At 40.4% G+C, this 18,126-nt stretch overlaps 1 protein-coding gene across 1 annotated transcript; it reads left to right on the forward strand.

The window, feature by feature from the left end:
- The first annotated feature begins 3,389 nt into the window (after nucleotides 1-3,389).
- LOC107077350 (CREB3 regulatory factor-like) lies at nucleotides 3,390-17,685 on the forward strand. The gene is made up of 9 exons (XM_015346954.2): nucleotides 3,390-3,676; nucleotides 10,689-10,841; nucleotides 11,066-11,182; nucleotides 11,566-12,163; nucleotides 12,390-12,563; nucleotides 12,984-13,173; nucleotides 13,565-13,638; nucleotides 14,376-14,498; nucleotides 14,824-17,685. Exons 2-9 carry the CDS (start codon nucleotides 10,833-10,835, stop codon nucleotides 14,928-14,930), a joined length of 1,392 nt encoding a protein of 463 aa, XP_015202440.2. The 5' UTR covers nucleotides 3,390-3,676; nucleotides 10,689-10,832; the 3' UTR covers nucleotides 14,931-17,685.
- Nucleotides 17,686-18,126: the final 441 nt, after the last annotated feature.

The following is an 18,126-nucleotide window of genomic DNA, read 5'->3' on the forward strand; positions in this document are numbered from 1 at the left end:
TTATGTTTTTTACAAAAAAAACGTCATCCCCATATAAACAACACTAGGAAGAGACAAAAATAATTAAACTGCAGCTGTGAGTTTCATTTTACAATTAAATTATTTAGATTGGACCCTTTATTTTAAAAGATCATCATCAAAAAATAATTATTGTCCTGTTTCCTCTGTAGTTTTCTTTGATATCTTACCAAGGCAATGTGCTATTTTTAAAGTGCTGTTAAGCAAAACGTAAAATACAATAAAAATACAATTCAAAGAAAACTTTATAACCTGACATTTCTGCCTTTTTATAAAAATTTGTGATCAATTACTTTGAGATCAGTAGCAGGAGAACTATTGCATCTACTTTTCTGGCTATGTCTCTTTTAGGGGGAAAAAAGCATTTGGATTAGTGACCCCTCCTGGTTTAGATGCTTTCACATTCGTGAATGAAAGAGGATGGTTGCTCTGCACAGATGATTCTGGGTTCAAAGTGAGTTACAATGCATTTCTGTTGGAGTACTGAGACAAAACGTTTGTCCATACAGAACACAGAGGCTGTACAGAGCGGCATTCTGTAGAAAGCTAACAATTGAGGGTTTAAAATACGGACGTTGAATAAATCTTATTATTGAATATTAAAATATTAATCTTTAGATTAATAAGATATACAGATATTGGATATTGATTAAATATTTTTGGCATCATTTTGATTAATTGACCATTAATGTGTGACCACATTACGTGAGTCACTTGACTGCTACGAAAGGTCTAAATCACCTCATGAGCAAGAGAGCCGATTGGGCACGGGCGATGAGGTGACGTAACATTTTAATGCCAAGGCAGGTGAAAATCAAGAATGAAAAACAGAATGGGTCCAATATGATCCATTAGAGGCTGACCAATGAGGTCCACAGTCAGCATGTTAACCTGTCAAAATGTAACAGTCAATGATAGTCCTTTAATTAACCTTGAATCTATGAGTCACAGCACCTTACTAAGATCAATGGGGAGATTAAAGTGATGGGCTGAGCAAGTGTGTCTGGTCCATACAGTTCTGAACATAAGAAAGTTTACAAATGAGGGGAGCCCATTCACCCCATCTAGCACATTGGGCTAATGATTGAATCTCTCATAGTGATTGACAGCAGCCTGACTACATGGCACAATTCAATCAAGTCCTGGGATCCTACTTTCTGCACTTCTTCTGGGCACTTGTGGAGGCCTGATATGATGATATTCCAAGAAGACAGCACACAACCTCCGGCTGCTTGTGTGAGAAGTTTTCTTGCAAGATGTTTGTGTCACCGTCCACGAGAGTCTTTACCGGCTCCCTCTACCACATGTTAATAAAGTTTATTGTATAACCCTGGAGGAGGGGGTAGCTCTCACCCGTGGACTCCTGGAGGTTTCCTGACAGTTAAATGAGGTTTTTCCTCCCTACAGTGCTGTGCAGCTTATTTCCAGAGTGGTACTTTCTGTGGTACATCCAACCCCTAGAGGGCGCTCCACTTCTTTCCTGTTCCGATCTCAGTGTGATTATTCATGTCCTTCCGGTGTTTCTTGTTTCCGTTTTCTGTTTAGTCCCTGTGTCTCGAGTTTTCCTCACTCAGCATTAGGGTACGGATGTCGCGTGGCCCGCCTAGTTCCAGGTCACCCCACGTCCCTGTCCTGAGGGCATAGGTCTCATCCCCGACATCGCCTGACCCCTGAGCCTGGAGCAAACCTCTGTGTTTGTGCCGTCAATCCTGCTCGTGTTGGGTCTCTCCTGCCCTACTGATCATTACAGGCCTTTCCGGCACAGTTTGTGACCCTAGACGCCCTATTAAACAGTCTTGAGCCCCACTCAACTTTTGTGGAATGAGCTGGAAAATGTAGGGCATCTAGGACTCAGTGGCCACTGAACATGTCCAGGGTTGTTCAGGCTGTATGAGAAGAAGGGGACACCATCCCCCTAGACAGCATCTGCACAGCATGAGCCACAGATGTACAGTACAGCTTTGTTGGTGACAATGTTAATCAGCTAAAAGAACTGACCTCTTTCATGTCTTTTCAATACCCTCGGCAGGTCAGTGCACAGTGCACCTACTGCAAAATGGCTTTTCATTTTTCTGTCAATAACTGTGATTGCACTTGCAGTTTCAACTAATATGTTTCTTTAAATGCTTAGTCTATCTTAAATTTTGACCCAGATTAGACAATGACCTCAGGAGCTGTTCCTCTTGTCTCTTTTACCTGGGAAGTTACGAGATCAATTTCTACATATTACTGATACAAGTTTGCTACACTGTTGAAATACATAACTTCCTGCTGTGCCAGAGAAATCGGAAAAATGTGAAATGTATTCTCTTTATCTTGTCCTTGAGTATTTTGGTTCAGTGTTGGTGGAGTGGGTTGTGTGGTAAAGACCACTGCCTGGTACTAAGAATGCTATCATTGCTTGTTGCTGTCTTGTACAATATGGAGACACCTTTCAGCAGTGAAGGACTCTGTTCCAGGATTTGCTGCTAATTTTAGCACTTCTCTTACGGGATTGTTAAACGTTAATGTTATATGGGAATTGTATACCTTTATTCTGAAGTCGCTCTGTAGAAAAAAAAAGGTGCGTGTCATGTTAGTGGAGGCCAAGTAATTTGGCAGTGCATATTAGAATTGTACTTAATTGCAAGCATCTATATAGACACGATGTTATTTACTTATTATTTTCTTATATGTCGGTTTTAAATGGAACGCTATGTTTATTATTTAAATAAAATTAATGGCACTAAAACATGTTTTTACACAGTGTTACGCGTTAACATGGATTCCTTGGAGATCAAAGACAAAGAAGACGCACGAGCCCCTTTTCAGGTCGATGCGCTTCGTTCCCAGCCTTATCTGTTCTCATAGAAGTTAAGTGCTCTGAACTGAATCGCCCTTTTCACCAAGTGCAATGTTTACAGCTGAAATAGTTTCCATTTTGCATCAGGGGCGCTGTGCTCGTTTCGTTTTTACTAAGCACCTTACAATTGCAGCTGCTGTTCAAAAATGTTTAGTGGAACTCCATCTGAAAATCCCCACTCCCTGCATCGGATAACAGCATAGAAAGTGCTATTATTCCACTGAAACAGAAAGTATTTTTGTGTACCTCTCTTTCTGAGTCATAAGGGCGACACCATGTTTGCCGTAGGGGGGTGCTATGTGTGGCTATTTAACTGGGATAGGAAATATTAAAAATATAAACACTGATATTACACTTTATATTGATGATAAAAAATAATACAATAATGCTTATATTTTGAAAGATAATATTAAACTCGCTATACATTGTATTTTAAAAATCACCGTTCTATTAAATTAATATTTGTCTATCTCTTCCCCCATCTTTTTGCATGGAGCAGCTCAATACCAGCTGTTTGAAACTAACTTCCTTCATACGGGATAAATAATTTGTTAGAGCAGGGTATCGGTTTCCTTTAAAAGGTTCTTATCAAACGAATTATTTGGAATTAAGCAGCTGTCGAGGTTTATTTTGTCCATTAGTATATGCGTATGTGCTGAGTTATTCTGCCTGGAATAGTCTTTAAAAGGGAATCAAACTACTCTCGAAGCTTATTAATTTGGAGAAGTTTCAGCCAGCAAATTGTTTTTCATCATCATTAACCAAGTTAAACGCTGCACGCATAATAAGTGGCGAAGAAGAACTTGCCAATCAAAGGTGAGTGTTACTTTGTTAAACCAAAATGTAACTTCTTTCCTGCTGTCTCAGTTTAAAGACAGGTGAGGGGAAATATGGGAGCAGGAGTCTCTTTCCTACTCAACTCATAGTATTTTTTATGGGAGCACATATATTAAGTGCTGAACGATACAGAGCGTGTCATACAGAGAAACAGTAGCCCAGGCAATACAAATAGCTCGATATAAAGGCTTCCTGTCGCGGCCGGATTTTTAGAAATGACCAGTCTGCCGGCTCCAAATCGTGGACATCACTCACAGCTGGAACAGACGGTTTATTTTTCTGCTTGTATAGCTCGAGGGTATGGAACGCGTGACCTAAGAACTTATTCTGTTACTGGACGCCTAAATGTTTTGATGACAGCATTATTTTTCCCTTTAAAAAGAACTTTTAGTGACATTTCAGTTCTAGCATGGTCCAGTTTCTTGGGGAATTAAGCATTCTGGTTTGCATATTGCACGTCGACAATTGTGGAAAGGATGCTGTAAGATTAGAAATATTTTAGCAACCCAGACACGAAGCCTAGGGAAAAAACTGGAACAGTGATCTAGTTTTGTTTAAATTTAGAGATGCACAGTACACACTCGCATTGGTCACAACAGATCAAATCCGTTAAAATCTAAACTTTTCCTGAGGATAATTCTGCCTTTTATTCTATTTTATATAATAATGATGATGATGATAATAATAAAGGCGCTGTCTCTTTTGTGTGTTTCTTTAGTGGGTCAAAGAAGCGCTGAGCTGCAATGTTGTTTTTATTATTAGTGATGTTGCTTTAAGATTAGGTGTTCCGTTATTTCCGTTCGGTGTGTGTTTCATTTTTATGTTAGATAAAAGGTGTGAGCGGGTTTCTATAGTTACAAGGAAGATGCGCAAAGCCTCCCAGTTAACTGGATAAATGGTGACGTGATATTTGCCGGTGTTTGAATAAGTAGAAGCTACCTCTTTCTCGTTCTCCATAGTGCATAGAGAAAGCAAACACCACCTCAACCATCGGGACATACAAACACAATACAACCTTAAATGCAACAACAACAAAAAACAAAAAAAAAACAGCAATGTACAATGGCAGACTATCTGGCATTGGGCTGACACTTGACAAATTAAATTAAACGTTTTGTAATCTAAAGTGATCCATGCAGCAAGTTGGGACACGTAACTCATGGCTTAGTGTGAGCTAAGTACATAAATACATGAAAAGAAGTTAGGTTGTTTATGTAGAATCCATGTCCTCTTCAAGACGATGTAATAAAAAAGCAAACAGAACTATAACAAAGTGTGGAAATTAATTCCGGGGAGTTTATGCTTAGGCTTTGCAATGTACTTGTAAGCCCTCACTTGGAATATTGTGTTTTAGTCATCACACCACAAGATATATGTTATAGCCTTAAGAGAGTGCAACCCAGAGCAGCAGGTGTAATTTCAGGGGGTTTATTGTCATACTGTATATGGACAGGTTAAAGAAGCCAATTCTCTTCTGCCTAGAGCAAAGCAGATTGTGATGAGTTTGATAATATTTGAAATTCGAAAGGATGCAGAAGAAGTGAACCAAGGAGACTATTTTACCACATTGAACGAAGGACATGATGTCGCAATCCAAAACTAAAACCGGAATTCAGGCATTAATTTATGAGAGAATAGAAAATGATTGTTTGTTTTTTTTACATGAAGAATTCTGGGTAGTGCATCAGTATTCACTCCAGGGCCATCGTATTGGATCCTGCCTGTCTGCTTTATCTTCCCCAACTGCAGCATGCTCTGTATTTCTGAGCCTTCTTGTTAACGATTTCTACCAGTGTTACGATTTTTTAACATGCAACCCCCATGATGATCAAATAACAAAGCTTTAAGGCTTCAGCCAGCTCTTAGTTGGTCAGTTAATTATTGACCAACAATCCAGCAAGGAACACTTATGTGAGGTTTCTGCTCCGTCTTTATGTAACCTGGTTATTCGGTTGGAAGGATCTGAAACAACCCTTTCTTAACTGTTGCATGAACGTGTCTAGAGAATGATCATTTGTGTTTATTAGTGGTTGGCAGAGTGGTACAGTGGTTAGCATTGCTGTCTTGCACCACTGGGGCCCTGGATTCATCCTGGACCTAGAGTGCTGTCTGTGTGGAGTTTGCATGTTGTTGGCATGGGTTTCCTCCAGGTGCTCGAGTTTTCCTCCACTGTCCATAGACACACTGGTAGTTGAATTGGCTTCTGGAATAACTGGCCCTGGTGCGAGTGTGTGCGTGTCTGTGTGCGTGTCCTGTGATGGGCTGGCGTCACCTCCAGGGTGTGTCCTGCTTTGCTCCTGTCGCTTGCCAGGATGGGCTCTGGCTTCCCTCTGACCCTGAACTGGATGAAGCAGTTACAAAATGGATGGATGGATATTTACAATCTAAATTATGTAGTTATAAAACAAAATATCAAAGATACCGTACATTTACAAATGTATATAAAACAATAAATGAAACATTGGAGAAATAATTACCTATGAAGGGACTTATAAATATATGTATATATAAATCTACATTTGTTGTCCTTCACTGTACTATTCCATAAACAGAAAATAAAATGTATCTGCAAACGCTGGATGAGGTTGCATGTGCTCTGCAGAAGGAATTTACCACACTGCTTTATACATCTACCACTAACTTCCTAAGAAAAAAACTTGAAAATTCATATGGTTTTATGTAAAGTCAGATTCATATGGCCAGCCATTCATAACCCAAGGAGAAATTCTTAAATCCTCAGTTTCTGAGTGTTTTGATCACTGACATAAGGTAGCCTGGAGGTCATTGGAAATGTAAATCCCAAACCCCTGCAGCTCTTAACAATAGCCACTGACCATTCCCGAGTTGCTTACTAAATGTTGCATGCCTTTACCACACACCGGGGGATTAAGGGTGACTTATAGGACTCCGGGACCAGGGTTGGCCGTCTCTGGCTCAGATAGTGGTGTTAATGTAGATCCAGTGCAGATTGACATCTTTGAAAAGCTTGGACTCTGATACAAAGGTATCTCGGCCTCTGCTAATGTTTTCTGAGTTTCTGGCCTCCTAAACCTACTGCAGAATTTCTAACTAGGATTCCAGAACTACTAGCTCTGCTTTGTCCAGTAAGGTTTGTTCTTTTTTTACTTCTAGGCAACGTCTGTGCTTATGTGGATCCTCCTGATTGCTTGGCTACTGCCAGGTTCTTAGAAACTGTGGATTGTTGTGGTTTTAATCTGCATGTCAGTTTCCCAGCACATAACTGTGGCCATGCATGAGATTTGGTGAATTCTTGTGGTGTGGACATTTCCAGCCTACAAGAATTTGAACAGGGCATTTCTGACCACAAGTCTGTCTCGCTGAGCCTGTTAAGACTTCGACCTCCTATTAATAGTAAACGACCTCTGACCTTCTAGAGAATGAATTTGGTGAATTCAGCAAGTTTAGCAAAAGAGCTCACAAAATCTCCAGTTATGGAGCTCAGTCTGTTTTGTTTGAGGATTCTAGTTCTCCGAGACTGACTCCTGTGAAAAGTCGGCTAGTTTCGTTTCATTGTTCTTTTGCCCAATACACATAAAACTCCTCTCTATAAAAGCAGCAGGCTGGTGTCTTGAGCTTTCACGAAGAGGGTGTGGTTGACTGTTCATCTTCCGGCCCTGGTTTTCAGGGATGTCCATAAAGCGGCGAGAGCCTTGTTTTGTTCCAGTCTTATTGAGGGGGGTCACAGTAATCCTACAGTCCTTTTGTCCACCATCTGTAAAATGAACAAGTTAATCCACCTCCTTCCACACTGTGTGAGCAGTGTAACACACTGATTCAGTTCTTTCACAACAGCGTCTATAATATTAATAACTAGATGCTGACCTCACCTCCTGCCGTCATGACAACTATGTCCTTTCCTGCATTCAAAGGTTTAAGCTTCTCTCATTTTACTGCTGTTGATGCTATTTATGTGACTGAGTTGGTGGCTAAAATAAGACCTATTACCTGGGCTTTGACCTCTATTCCTGGTCAGCCAATAATATCTGGTTTCTTTGTTGTCTGTCCATTCATTACTGATATCACCAAAGATGCCCTGAAATCTGGACTTGTATCTGTAAGCCTAAAGTCTGTTGGTTTTGCAACTGTGAAATAACCCTGGCCTGGACCTTCAAATACATAACCACTACAGACCTATTCTCAATTATTAGTTTCTTACAAGATCTCTGAAATGGGTGGTGACAGCTCAATGCCAGTGTCCCCCTGCCTCTAATGAGCTCTTTGAGCTTTTTCCATCTGGGTTTAGGCTGACACAAACTACTGAAAAAGTCCTTGTTTAGATAACGATTTGATCATGGCTTCTGACTCTGGGTCACTAAATATTTTCCTCCTTCTGGACTTATGATGTGTTACTCATAGCATCCTGTGTGGATTTCCTTTCCTTGGAGCCAATTTGTAAATTGAGTGTGTTCCACGGGGTTCTGTAATGGGTCCTTGACTACTTGGCGTTTATGTTGCTATGTCCCATCATTCACCATCATGGACTTCGGCCTCACTGCTAGCCTGATGACACTTAGGTGGACCTGAAGTTCGGATCAGATACAGGTAGTTCTGCATTTACACTCTCTTATTTTGCAAGTTTTTGATTTCATGTGCTTCAGTAATATATACCACCTCTTAATTTAGGACAAATTAGTGTTTGCTTAAATCAAGGGCAACTTGATGAGGTGCTCAAGACCATAAACACTGCACGTGCCAGTTGAGCCCAAGGAGGAATAGCATCACTTGGGTGACAGACAGCTCACACCCGTAGAAGGCTCCACAACCAAAACGTTGTTTCCTTTTTCTCTTTTCAGCGTGGAATAAAGCTTTACTTGTTCCTACTCCCAAAAAAAAAATGGTTTGTTGTCTTGGTATGTCGCTTATGTTTATATAGCATCAGATCTAAAATAAATAAAACTGTAAACAAACGCTGTGTGGAAAAAGTCTTAAATTCAATGCAAAGAAATCATGAACAAACGCTTGGTCTTTTAGATGAAAGGAAAAACAAAATGTTCAGTCTTAACATTCCATAAAAAAGACTAAATCTACTATTTGTAATCAGCTAAGGACCTAAGTAAGGAAAAAAATATTTTTTACTTGTCATTTGAAACGTAACGATACGATCCAGATGCATCTTGGGCTTACGACTGTTGCATTTCCACACCCTTCACCAGCTACTAACAATAGCCTTCCTTCGCCTTTTACAAAGTACAACTATTTAACATCTTGTAAATCGGGAATGACTTGTAGAACTACTGCGGTTTCTTTACAGGTGTCTGCCTGATAGATATGCAGTATCTTAATATCACAGATGCAACAAAACGTTCTTAGGCTAAACAGTGATAAGACTGAGGTCATTCTTGCAGGCTCCCAACATCAAGTCACAGCTTACTTACATCCTGTATTTGTTTTTCTCAGTTTACATTACATTCACCCTGCAGAGTCTCCGTTCAAGTCCTCTAACACTAATGACTTCCATGTTGACAGTATTGTGACAGAAGTTGGAAACCTTTGTGCTGTTCCTGACCCCACGTTTTCATTTGAAGCTCACGTTGGGAATGTCACAAGGAAGGCATTGTTCGCTTGGCGCTTGCTCTGTCTGATGCTGGAATATTGACACATACCTTTATTTTATTTATTATTTATCAAAGATATTTTTTAATTTCCTCAAGCTTAGACTACTATAACACCTTATGTGCTGTGGTGGTTTCATAGACGCTGATAGAATGTCCAGTCTTGTGGGTGAACTAAAAGACTTGTGACTTGACTCGTCGGTTAACTAAAAGAACACTGCATGAGTATCTAATTCCTGTTCTGTGTCCATTGCACTGGCCTCCTTCTTGCATGTAAAGCACTGAATGGTCTATATGCAGCTTATTACACTGCGGACCACAAAGTGAACAAAAATGACTGGACAAGATTTTAGATACACTTTTCTATTAAATTTACTTAACAAATAGTATGGGCCAACTAGTCTCCTCACGTTTGCAACTTTATGTTCCTCCCTTACCCAAATTAGGGATGGAATAGCAGCTTTTTTTGATGTGTGTTGTAAATCTTTCTTTCAGCGTGATCACTGACAAAGATGTTTTAAAACACTTTCTGATCTGAATTCCCATATGTACTGCATTCTGTGCCATAGCACTGAAGTTCCCATGATAAAAACCAAGGAATGTTTCTTCTAATTTAAAGCGGAGTTTTTGTTTTTAACACATTCTGTATATTGCAGACTGAACATTTCAGTAAGGTTAAGAGCTTGACCTTCAGAGCAGAAATGTATCGCTTTGAGATAAGGTGACACTCAGTTAAGTTGTCTCCATTGTCTCAAAAATAGTAAATAAAAGCCTGGGAATATACCAAGAGAAATAATTTTCTGTACATTTTCTCCTCCCACATCGCCCAGAGCTGTTTTTATGGAATGATTTGTAGATACCTGCTTTCCTTTCTAATGATAAAGACCTCCAGTTACTTCATTCCTGCCTGTATATGACAAAGCCTCTGTCTAGTGTTAAACTGTCACAATGATGTACTGTAACAGTTCATTTAATTCTGAGTGTCCTAACCTAAAATGGCTCTCAACCCATCAGCATAAACCCTTTATACAGAATTGGGAAGCTGTGGTGTGAACATTCTAATACGTTTTTGCCAATTTCTCCTGACTACCTCCTCTCTCTGTCTCATGCGTAATCATCACCACCCTGCAGATTTAGGTTATTTTGCCCAGACTCTACGACACAGGGAAACAAGTGATTAGGCAGCTATTTCGGGGATCTGGGACAAGGATGCAGTCTGCAAACAGATAGATCCACTTTCAAATTCTTGTGTGTATCAATGTGGAATATAAACAAGCTATTATGAATAATTCAGCCACTTCACTGCAGAATTTACATCAACACTATTTACTACACTTGAAATCTTTCCTTGTGCTGTGTAGCTTAGCATTAAAGAGATCATTAAAATGAACTTACAATGCACATTTCTTTTTTGGTAGCACTGGTGAAATGTGACGTGCGATGTGAGGGACAACTCAACCCCCCTGATTTCCTGCCCTTGACATTCGGATGTCTAGAGCCATCACCGTTGTTGCCCTCGTCAAGCTTGTCCCGTGACAACCTGGCAGTGCCCATTACAGGACATGCCACAGGTAGGACCTGATGAATCTGTCCGGCCCGCAGCCACAGAACCAACTCGATAACACCTGAAGGAAATCTAATTTGCCTTTTTTTAACCTGTTTGAATAGTTGTGATTTTTTTTGATTGTACATGACAGCAGTAATTTTTTCACCAGTACCTAAGATGCCTAAAATCCACACTTAGTGAACATTCATCATTTTGAGTGATTAAGATTTAGATCCTCTGTCTTTGTAGCCAGGCACTAATGGAATGGAACCTGCATTTGGTGAGGCATACGGGACCCACAGATGCCATCTGACTTCTGATCACTTAGCAGCCTCGCTCCTGGGTAGGAAATTAGAGCATGGGCAGGTGAGCACTCGTATTGTACTGCCCAGACCTTCTCTAGGCAATACACATTTGTTTCACACCTCCTGCTCTTGGAATTAAAAATGTCGAAAACTTACGTCTGTTATAAAGAAGTAAAAGTTAAAGAATTAAAGACATTTAAGAAAATTCTTCAGTATTTGCCTTTTGAAGTCTTTATGAAAAACCCTCTTGCAATTCATTTAATTGATCCAGCTGATTGAATTCATCAAGAACAGTTAGGCATACACATTCTGGTGTTGTTGGTATTATATTAGAGAGGCAACATTAATATAGACTTTATCATCTCATCTGATGATAATATCATCTCACTAAGACTAAATCGCATTTAATTGAAAAGCTTGTACTTTATCTGCCTATTTCCCTAGCTGGAGTGCCCTGAACATGTGGTTCTGATGTTGGGGTCCCCCGCAATGCCCCGGAAACGGCCATTCGAACTCCTCAGTGACCTTGTGGATGATGGGTTCGGTGAGGAGCTGCACCCAGAACGCTGGGATGTCTCCGCTTTAGATGACATTACCTGCTGCACCAAAGCCGGCCTGGAGGCAGAGCTAGGAAGTATTGAGGGAGTGCTGGCGGACGGGAAGAATGACATCAGAGGAAGAGAGGAGTCAACAGAGCAGGCCTTGAGCTCAGGGAGCCAGCAAGGACAAGGCCATCCTGCTCGGCACCCGACTGGCAAAATGAAAGCGGCCGGGGAGGAACTGAATGAAGAGGCAGAACCAGAGCTGCCAGGACATCGGAGCACAGCAGGGAAGCAGACAGGCCAGGGGCTGGAATCCACTGCATTGCCACAATCCATTTCCGAGCACTGCAGCGAGGAGCACAACTATTCCCTACAGGCACACCAGGATTCGGACTCCAGCCAAGGCTCGGACACTGAGGCGGGAGACGAGGAGGAGGATGGAGAGGAAGAGGAGGAGATCGGGGAGCAGGGAGAGTCTAGCTCCTCAGGAAGTGAGTCTGGTGAGTTCTGCTGTCCCACAGAGAGCATTATTTACTTTATGTATTAGATATGCAGCATTAAAAACTCATTTGTTCCCCAAAGAATGTTCTTAAACTAAAATGCTTAGGATTTAAAATATACTTACTCCTGTTTTGATTTACACACGTGTCTGTATACTCTGTTTTGGTTCCCAGCTCTGTGTTTGCTGTTTATCTGATGTTAATGCTTTGATTTTACTATTTCCAGACACTGACCTTGACGGCAGCCTTGCTGAAAGACCGCTGAAGCGCAGGTGCTTTTGGGAGTACAGCCATGGGCACGAGACAGCGAATAAGAGACAGCAAAGAGAGCCCTTCGCTTCCTGGAACTCCAGCACCCTGCCCAGCACGCTGTACCAGAGAGAGGGAGCCTTAGCCTCTGGTGAGAGAGCACTACCAGCACCGCAGGAACGTTCTTAATACTGTAACAGTCCTCATTAACTGCTTATCACAATCAATGAGGCTTCCGTGTCTATTTAATAAAACCTTTCTGTCTCTCAAGGTGTTAATTGGTTTATACATATTTGTACAAGAAATCTACTGAAGAAGACTGAATGTGCCCAACCCTGTAAGCAGGATTAATCGAAGATTTGGGCGACTTTAAAGTTTTTTTTGTATACTGTAAGAAAGGTACTTTACATGAAAGTATAAACATTCTGACTCTAATTAGTCTTTGTAAATAAGAGCTGAAAAAAGCCAAAGGTTTCCAGAGTGGTATTTTTAGTTTATAGGTTGAGAAATGAGCCCTGATCTTTTCCCCTCATCCAGCAGGTCTGTTTATTGTATTTAAAACCCATTTCAGGAAGGAAGGGTCTGCGAAAAGCTCGTAAGACCGATGCGAGTGATCTGACGCCTAACCCACAGAAATTGTGCAGCATTGGAGAGCAACTACACAACCTGAACAGAGCCATTGAGGACATCCGGCCTGTCAATGACCTGCCTGTGACAGCCAGGGCCCGTTCCCGCAAAGAGAAGAATAAGCTGGCCTCCAGGTAACAGGGACAGACACAGAGGTCAGGGAGAGATCTCCCAAGTGGACTGTAGTACAGGTTGAGGGATAATATCTTAAAATAACATGTTCTCCAAACACGGAAGGAGCACTACCAGAAAGAAATTGAATTAAGAAAGTAAAAAAAAAAGAGAGAGATGGAGATGTAACATAAAAACAAGGATCTGAGACTAGTATACCTAGAAAAATAGGAAGTGAACTTGGAAGAACAAGTAGAGGTGATGGAATACTAGAAATCCACAGAATAATGAGGATTAGAGGGAGTGAAAGTAAAGAAGGATGCGTGATACAATGAGGGTGTAAAAAGGTAATTTGAATTTGACAGACGGAAGGATTGCATTTATCTCAGCTGTTTCCCTTTCCTGTGGTCTTAGGGCGTGCCGTTTAAAGAAGAAAGCACAGCATGAAGCTAACAAGATCAAGCTGTGGGGGCTGAGCCAGGAGTATGGTTAGTGTTTTATCAAGTCAGAAAGAATAATAGTGGACTAATGTACTGGTGTGCTTGGCTTGTAGCAATTATGTACTCCTCTCTTTTCCCTTTAAAATTGACTTCTTTAGCTCATAATTTAAGTTTGCATATTTGTTAACCCTTAACAGGGTGTCTTGAACAAAGGTTAAGCACAATCGTCAAGGTGTCACAAATTCAAGCCTGGGTCATGTCAGTAGCTGACTGTGACCAGCATTCCCCTGCACAGGCACAGGGGGAGTACGGTTGGTATTAGTTAGCCAGGGCTTTCTTAGAGTACCACTCTCTGTGACTTCCTAGGTGCACGCAGTTCGCTGTCAGATTATTCCCTGAAGCATGGGCTTCATTGGAGAAGCTTGTGTGCACCTCCTCATTTGCTTTGTGTGTAGACAACACTGTAGCTCCAAACCCAGCTGATATATATGAGTATATAATGAGGATGGTTAACTTGACATGATGAAAACTTTAAAATGAAGGCCTGCCACCTGCAGTAGAGCAAAGCTCTTTGTGCATGCTGAGCCCAGTTTCCTATTGGCTTTCTCGAGCCAGTAACAGAATGCTTCTGAGTGTGTTGTATCCAGGATCCCCCTGGCTGCTGAGCGATGGTCCTGCAGTTTTGCTCTGGGCTCAGAAGGCTGTGATGGCCCATGTGACACGAGTGTGCCATTTCCCTGAGAAGATTGAGTCATTAGGTCTACTGCTACTGTTGATCTCTGCAGACAGCCTGCTGGCGGCACTGCTGCGTATCAAGGATGTGATAAGACAAAGAGTGGAAAACAGTGATGGCGCAGATGGGATGGGGATGACTGAAAAGCTGGAGGAAATACTGAAAGAATCCACAGGTATGACTCGCGGTCAGATATGCCTTGGGTATGAATCTCAGCCAACAGAAACACAGTGTAAACAAGTAGTCTGACTTTCAAGCTGTGAATTAGCTTCTTAAAAGGTCCTGGTAATGCCATTTGTGTCTTTCAAACATGCTCAAAAAGAGAGGGGCAGACATAAATCATGTTGGTATTTTAGGGATGTATTTTCTATTTCCATTTCCATGCTGGTGTGCAGGGAGGTGTCAACTTGGCCAGCGAGTGTCTAAAAAAAATAAATAAAAAGCCACAGATGTGTGAGAAGGGACAGCTCAACTAAGATGCGTCCCTATTGTTTTGATAGGGCCACAGGTGGCAGGACGGACCAAAGAGTTTGTTGAGAGGATGCTGGTGTGCAGTGCGACGGGACAGCTGGCTGGAGCATCGCAGCGACGGGGCTGCACAGACTGACCCCTGAGCCTGCTTCTCTGCTCCACGCGTTTGCACTTTCTGACTTGAGAGGAGGCGGGGCGAAGGAGTGGTGTTGATTCTGAAAACTCCATACGGTAGCAGTCTCAAGTCTCTTGCTGATTTCTTTCAGTTTGTGTTTCATTGACTTTGGTATTGCTGTTTTAGCTCTCCCGACACTGTTTGTTGTGGGCTAGCTGCTAGGTTTCTTGTGTGTACATTTTCCCCACCATCTAAACATTTCTATCCCATCATGCCTCAAAACTCAGTGTTCACTGCTTGCAAGACGTGTGTGATGAGTTTGGGCTTTTAATTTGTGGTGTGTGCAACAGGAAGTAAACAAGAACAGGATGCTAGAACCAAGGTGAGTGTCTGTAGCCCGGTTGAATTGCTGTTTGCAGATAAATTGGTGCTACTGAAGTTCAGATGCTACTAAATTTATTTCTCAATGTACAATTTTGTAGGATAATACAGAATGTGAGGACTGCTTATTTAATAAGATGCAGAAATGTATTATGACATGTGTTTGCTTTTAACTTTAAGGAAGATGTAACGTTTGTGTAAAAGGGAGTAATTGATCAGAGTTTAAGATGTGAACTACTGGATCCTTATGAGTCAATAACCTGGAGGTGTAGGGTTGGCCTGTCAGGCTCAGTATTAATGGCTGGATTACCTGTACAGATGACATACTTAGACTTTAAAGAACGAATACTCCAACAAACACTACATTTAGCACATTTTCATCAATTGTAAAATATAGTTAAAAAGCTGGATTTTAATCCAAAACTGTTCAAAAGAAATGTTGAAAAAATTTCCAGTGATCTAAATGACTACTTTCTCATGTTCAACATGTCATCACTTTAAAATATTTTGTAAGAGCAGTATTATTTAACAATTCTACAGATCCTAATCAAGCAGAATTCCAAATCATTTACAGTCCATACACTATGAAATGGAGTATCCACATTCACACAAAGCAGGTGCCATAAAAAGGTCAGCATCAAAAAGTGCTGTGGGATTATGCCTTAGTTATTTCCTGAAGATTAATTTGCACTTCATTTGGTTTTTAATGTGAAACCTGAGTATGTAGGTATCTCTCTAGAATCCAGGCTCATGTGTAAGGGCTGAAAGTAATACATCATTAAGAGTATATTTCTGTGCCTTTGATACAATCAATGATAAAACCAAACAAATTTCCAGAATATATTCTAGTCATTAGAAAATATTAAAAGATCCCACGCAGGTTTATCTTGGGCCAAGAAATCCTACTAAAATGCTTCACAAAAAAGGACCTGCTAATTTATACACTGTATTGTGTATATATACATATGACATCTAGTCTCAAAGCACCAAACACTCTGCTGTTATTGCCCACTACCCTCACTGCCCAGTGCATGTTCTCAGCTCCTTTGCATAGAGTCTTGGGGTCTCTAAAAATGAAGTTATTTCATTATTTCTTATGTTGGATCTTAAAACCAAATGTGAATAAGTAATAAACAGTATTATATTTATCGAATTTGATTCTTTTAGAGAAAAACAAAGATCATCCCAAATTCATATGAATGTCTGTTTTCCTTATACTGTACTTTTAAGCTGCTTCGTATGTCATTGTAACATACAGCTCTCACAGGTGTTTGTACACTTTGCACGCCATTTTCAGTAACTTGGTACTACTGAGACAATTCTTTGAGATACTAATTGTACCAAACGATGGAAATGTTAATGAACTCTGACATCAATTATTATTTTTATTTCTGCTTTTTTGAATACTGAAGTAATGTCACTATAGCTGAGCTGTTAAAGGACTGAATGGAGTTTAAATCTGACAATAGACAATATTAATGTATGATGTATAAAAGGAAAGACAAACTCTGTTGGGGAAAATGAATTTTGGACCATGATATGAATCTGTGAACTTATGTGTATCCAGTAATATGCACCTTAATGAAAAGAACACATTGTTACATATCTTATTTTCTTTAACTATTGTTTCTGATATCACAACCTTTAGCATGATGTTATCAGAGGTAAGTGTTTTGCTTTAAGGTTCATTCGACTGCTAAAACAGCTTGAAAAATTCTCCCATCAGTATGGCAAAATTGCTAATGTGAGTTTCTTGTCCATTTTGAGGGAGTAACTACTATTTGCACTTTAAATGAGCAAGCCATTCTTAGTGTCACTGCTTCATGCATTAAATTCCAGTGTTTGCAGTCTCTGTAAAAGTACACCTATAATGAAAATGTCAATCTTCATTTGTATCTAAAATGGAAACTCTGCACTGCTTGCTAAAGGTTAGTCAAGTGTATAGTCCACTCACCCCTAGTATGTAAACTGTGCTTAAAAGTTGTATTCTAGCTTTAAGCCCGTTTGCACACCTACACTACCAGTCTCCTCCACAAACATATACGGTATGGCTAGCGCTAATAACAGCCTGTTTCCCTATGGAAAAAGAATGAAAACCATTTGCAGTATTCCTCACTTTGCACATTCAGCTGTGCTATGCCAACTGGTTTCCCAAACTGCAATACCACCATGACACAATCGCATATGTATTTGTTTTAAGGTTATGTGCTCTCCATGAATATTGGAGAAGTGTGGAGTGAGAATGCCATCTAAGCCAGGATGCTGTTAAAAAAAAAAATAAGCGACTAAAGTCTCAAGTTTTTTTTTTTCCCCAAGTTTAAACATGTAAAAGACATTTGGGTTAAAGGTGGTTTCACAGGTCTCAAAAAACATTGTGCTGTATACCGAGACTGGAGACTGGAAAATCCACTGAAGGAGGGGTACTTGACTATACCTTTATATCACCACTCCGGCAATAGTTTACAAAGTGCTTTATATTAATCTGCAACCAACCACTAGGACGTTTCCTAGACATCCAGTGTTGTTCAGCAGTGAAATCCATAACCTTACTTTGATGTGGCAGATGTCAACATACGTATGTGCCCGTTTTGATTTATAAAAACAAAAAGTGCCGTGCAAATAGAAGCCTAATATTTTTTCTGTGAGCGTACTGTATACCTTGTATAATGTATATTTTAATATTTATAAGCAGCTGCTGTATTAATAAATATATTTTTACAACTCTGGGATTTTTTTTCCATTTCGCAAACATAACGCAGTACATTTAAGACTTTAGCTCATCTGTGGTGTAATACTGAAAACTCTCAGAACATTGTGTAGGATTTCTCAGCTTAGC

Source organism: Lepisosteus oculatus, chromosome 4 (genome assembly GCF_040954835.1).
Source record: "Lepisosteus oculatus isolate fLepOcu1 chromosome 4, fLepOcu1.hap2, whole genome shotgun sequence".
Taxonomy (NCBI): domain Eukaryota; kingdom Metazoa; phylum Chordata; class Actinopteri; order Semionotiformes; family Lepisosteidae; genus Lepisosteus; species Lepisosteus oculatus.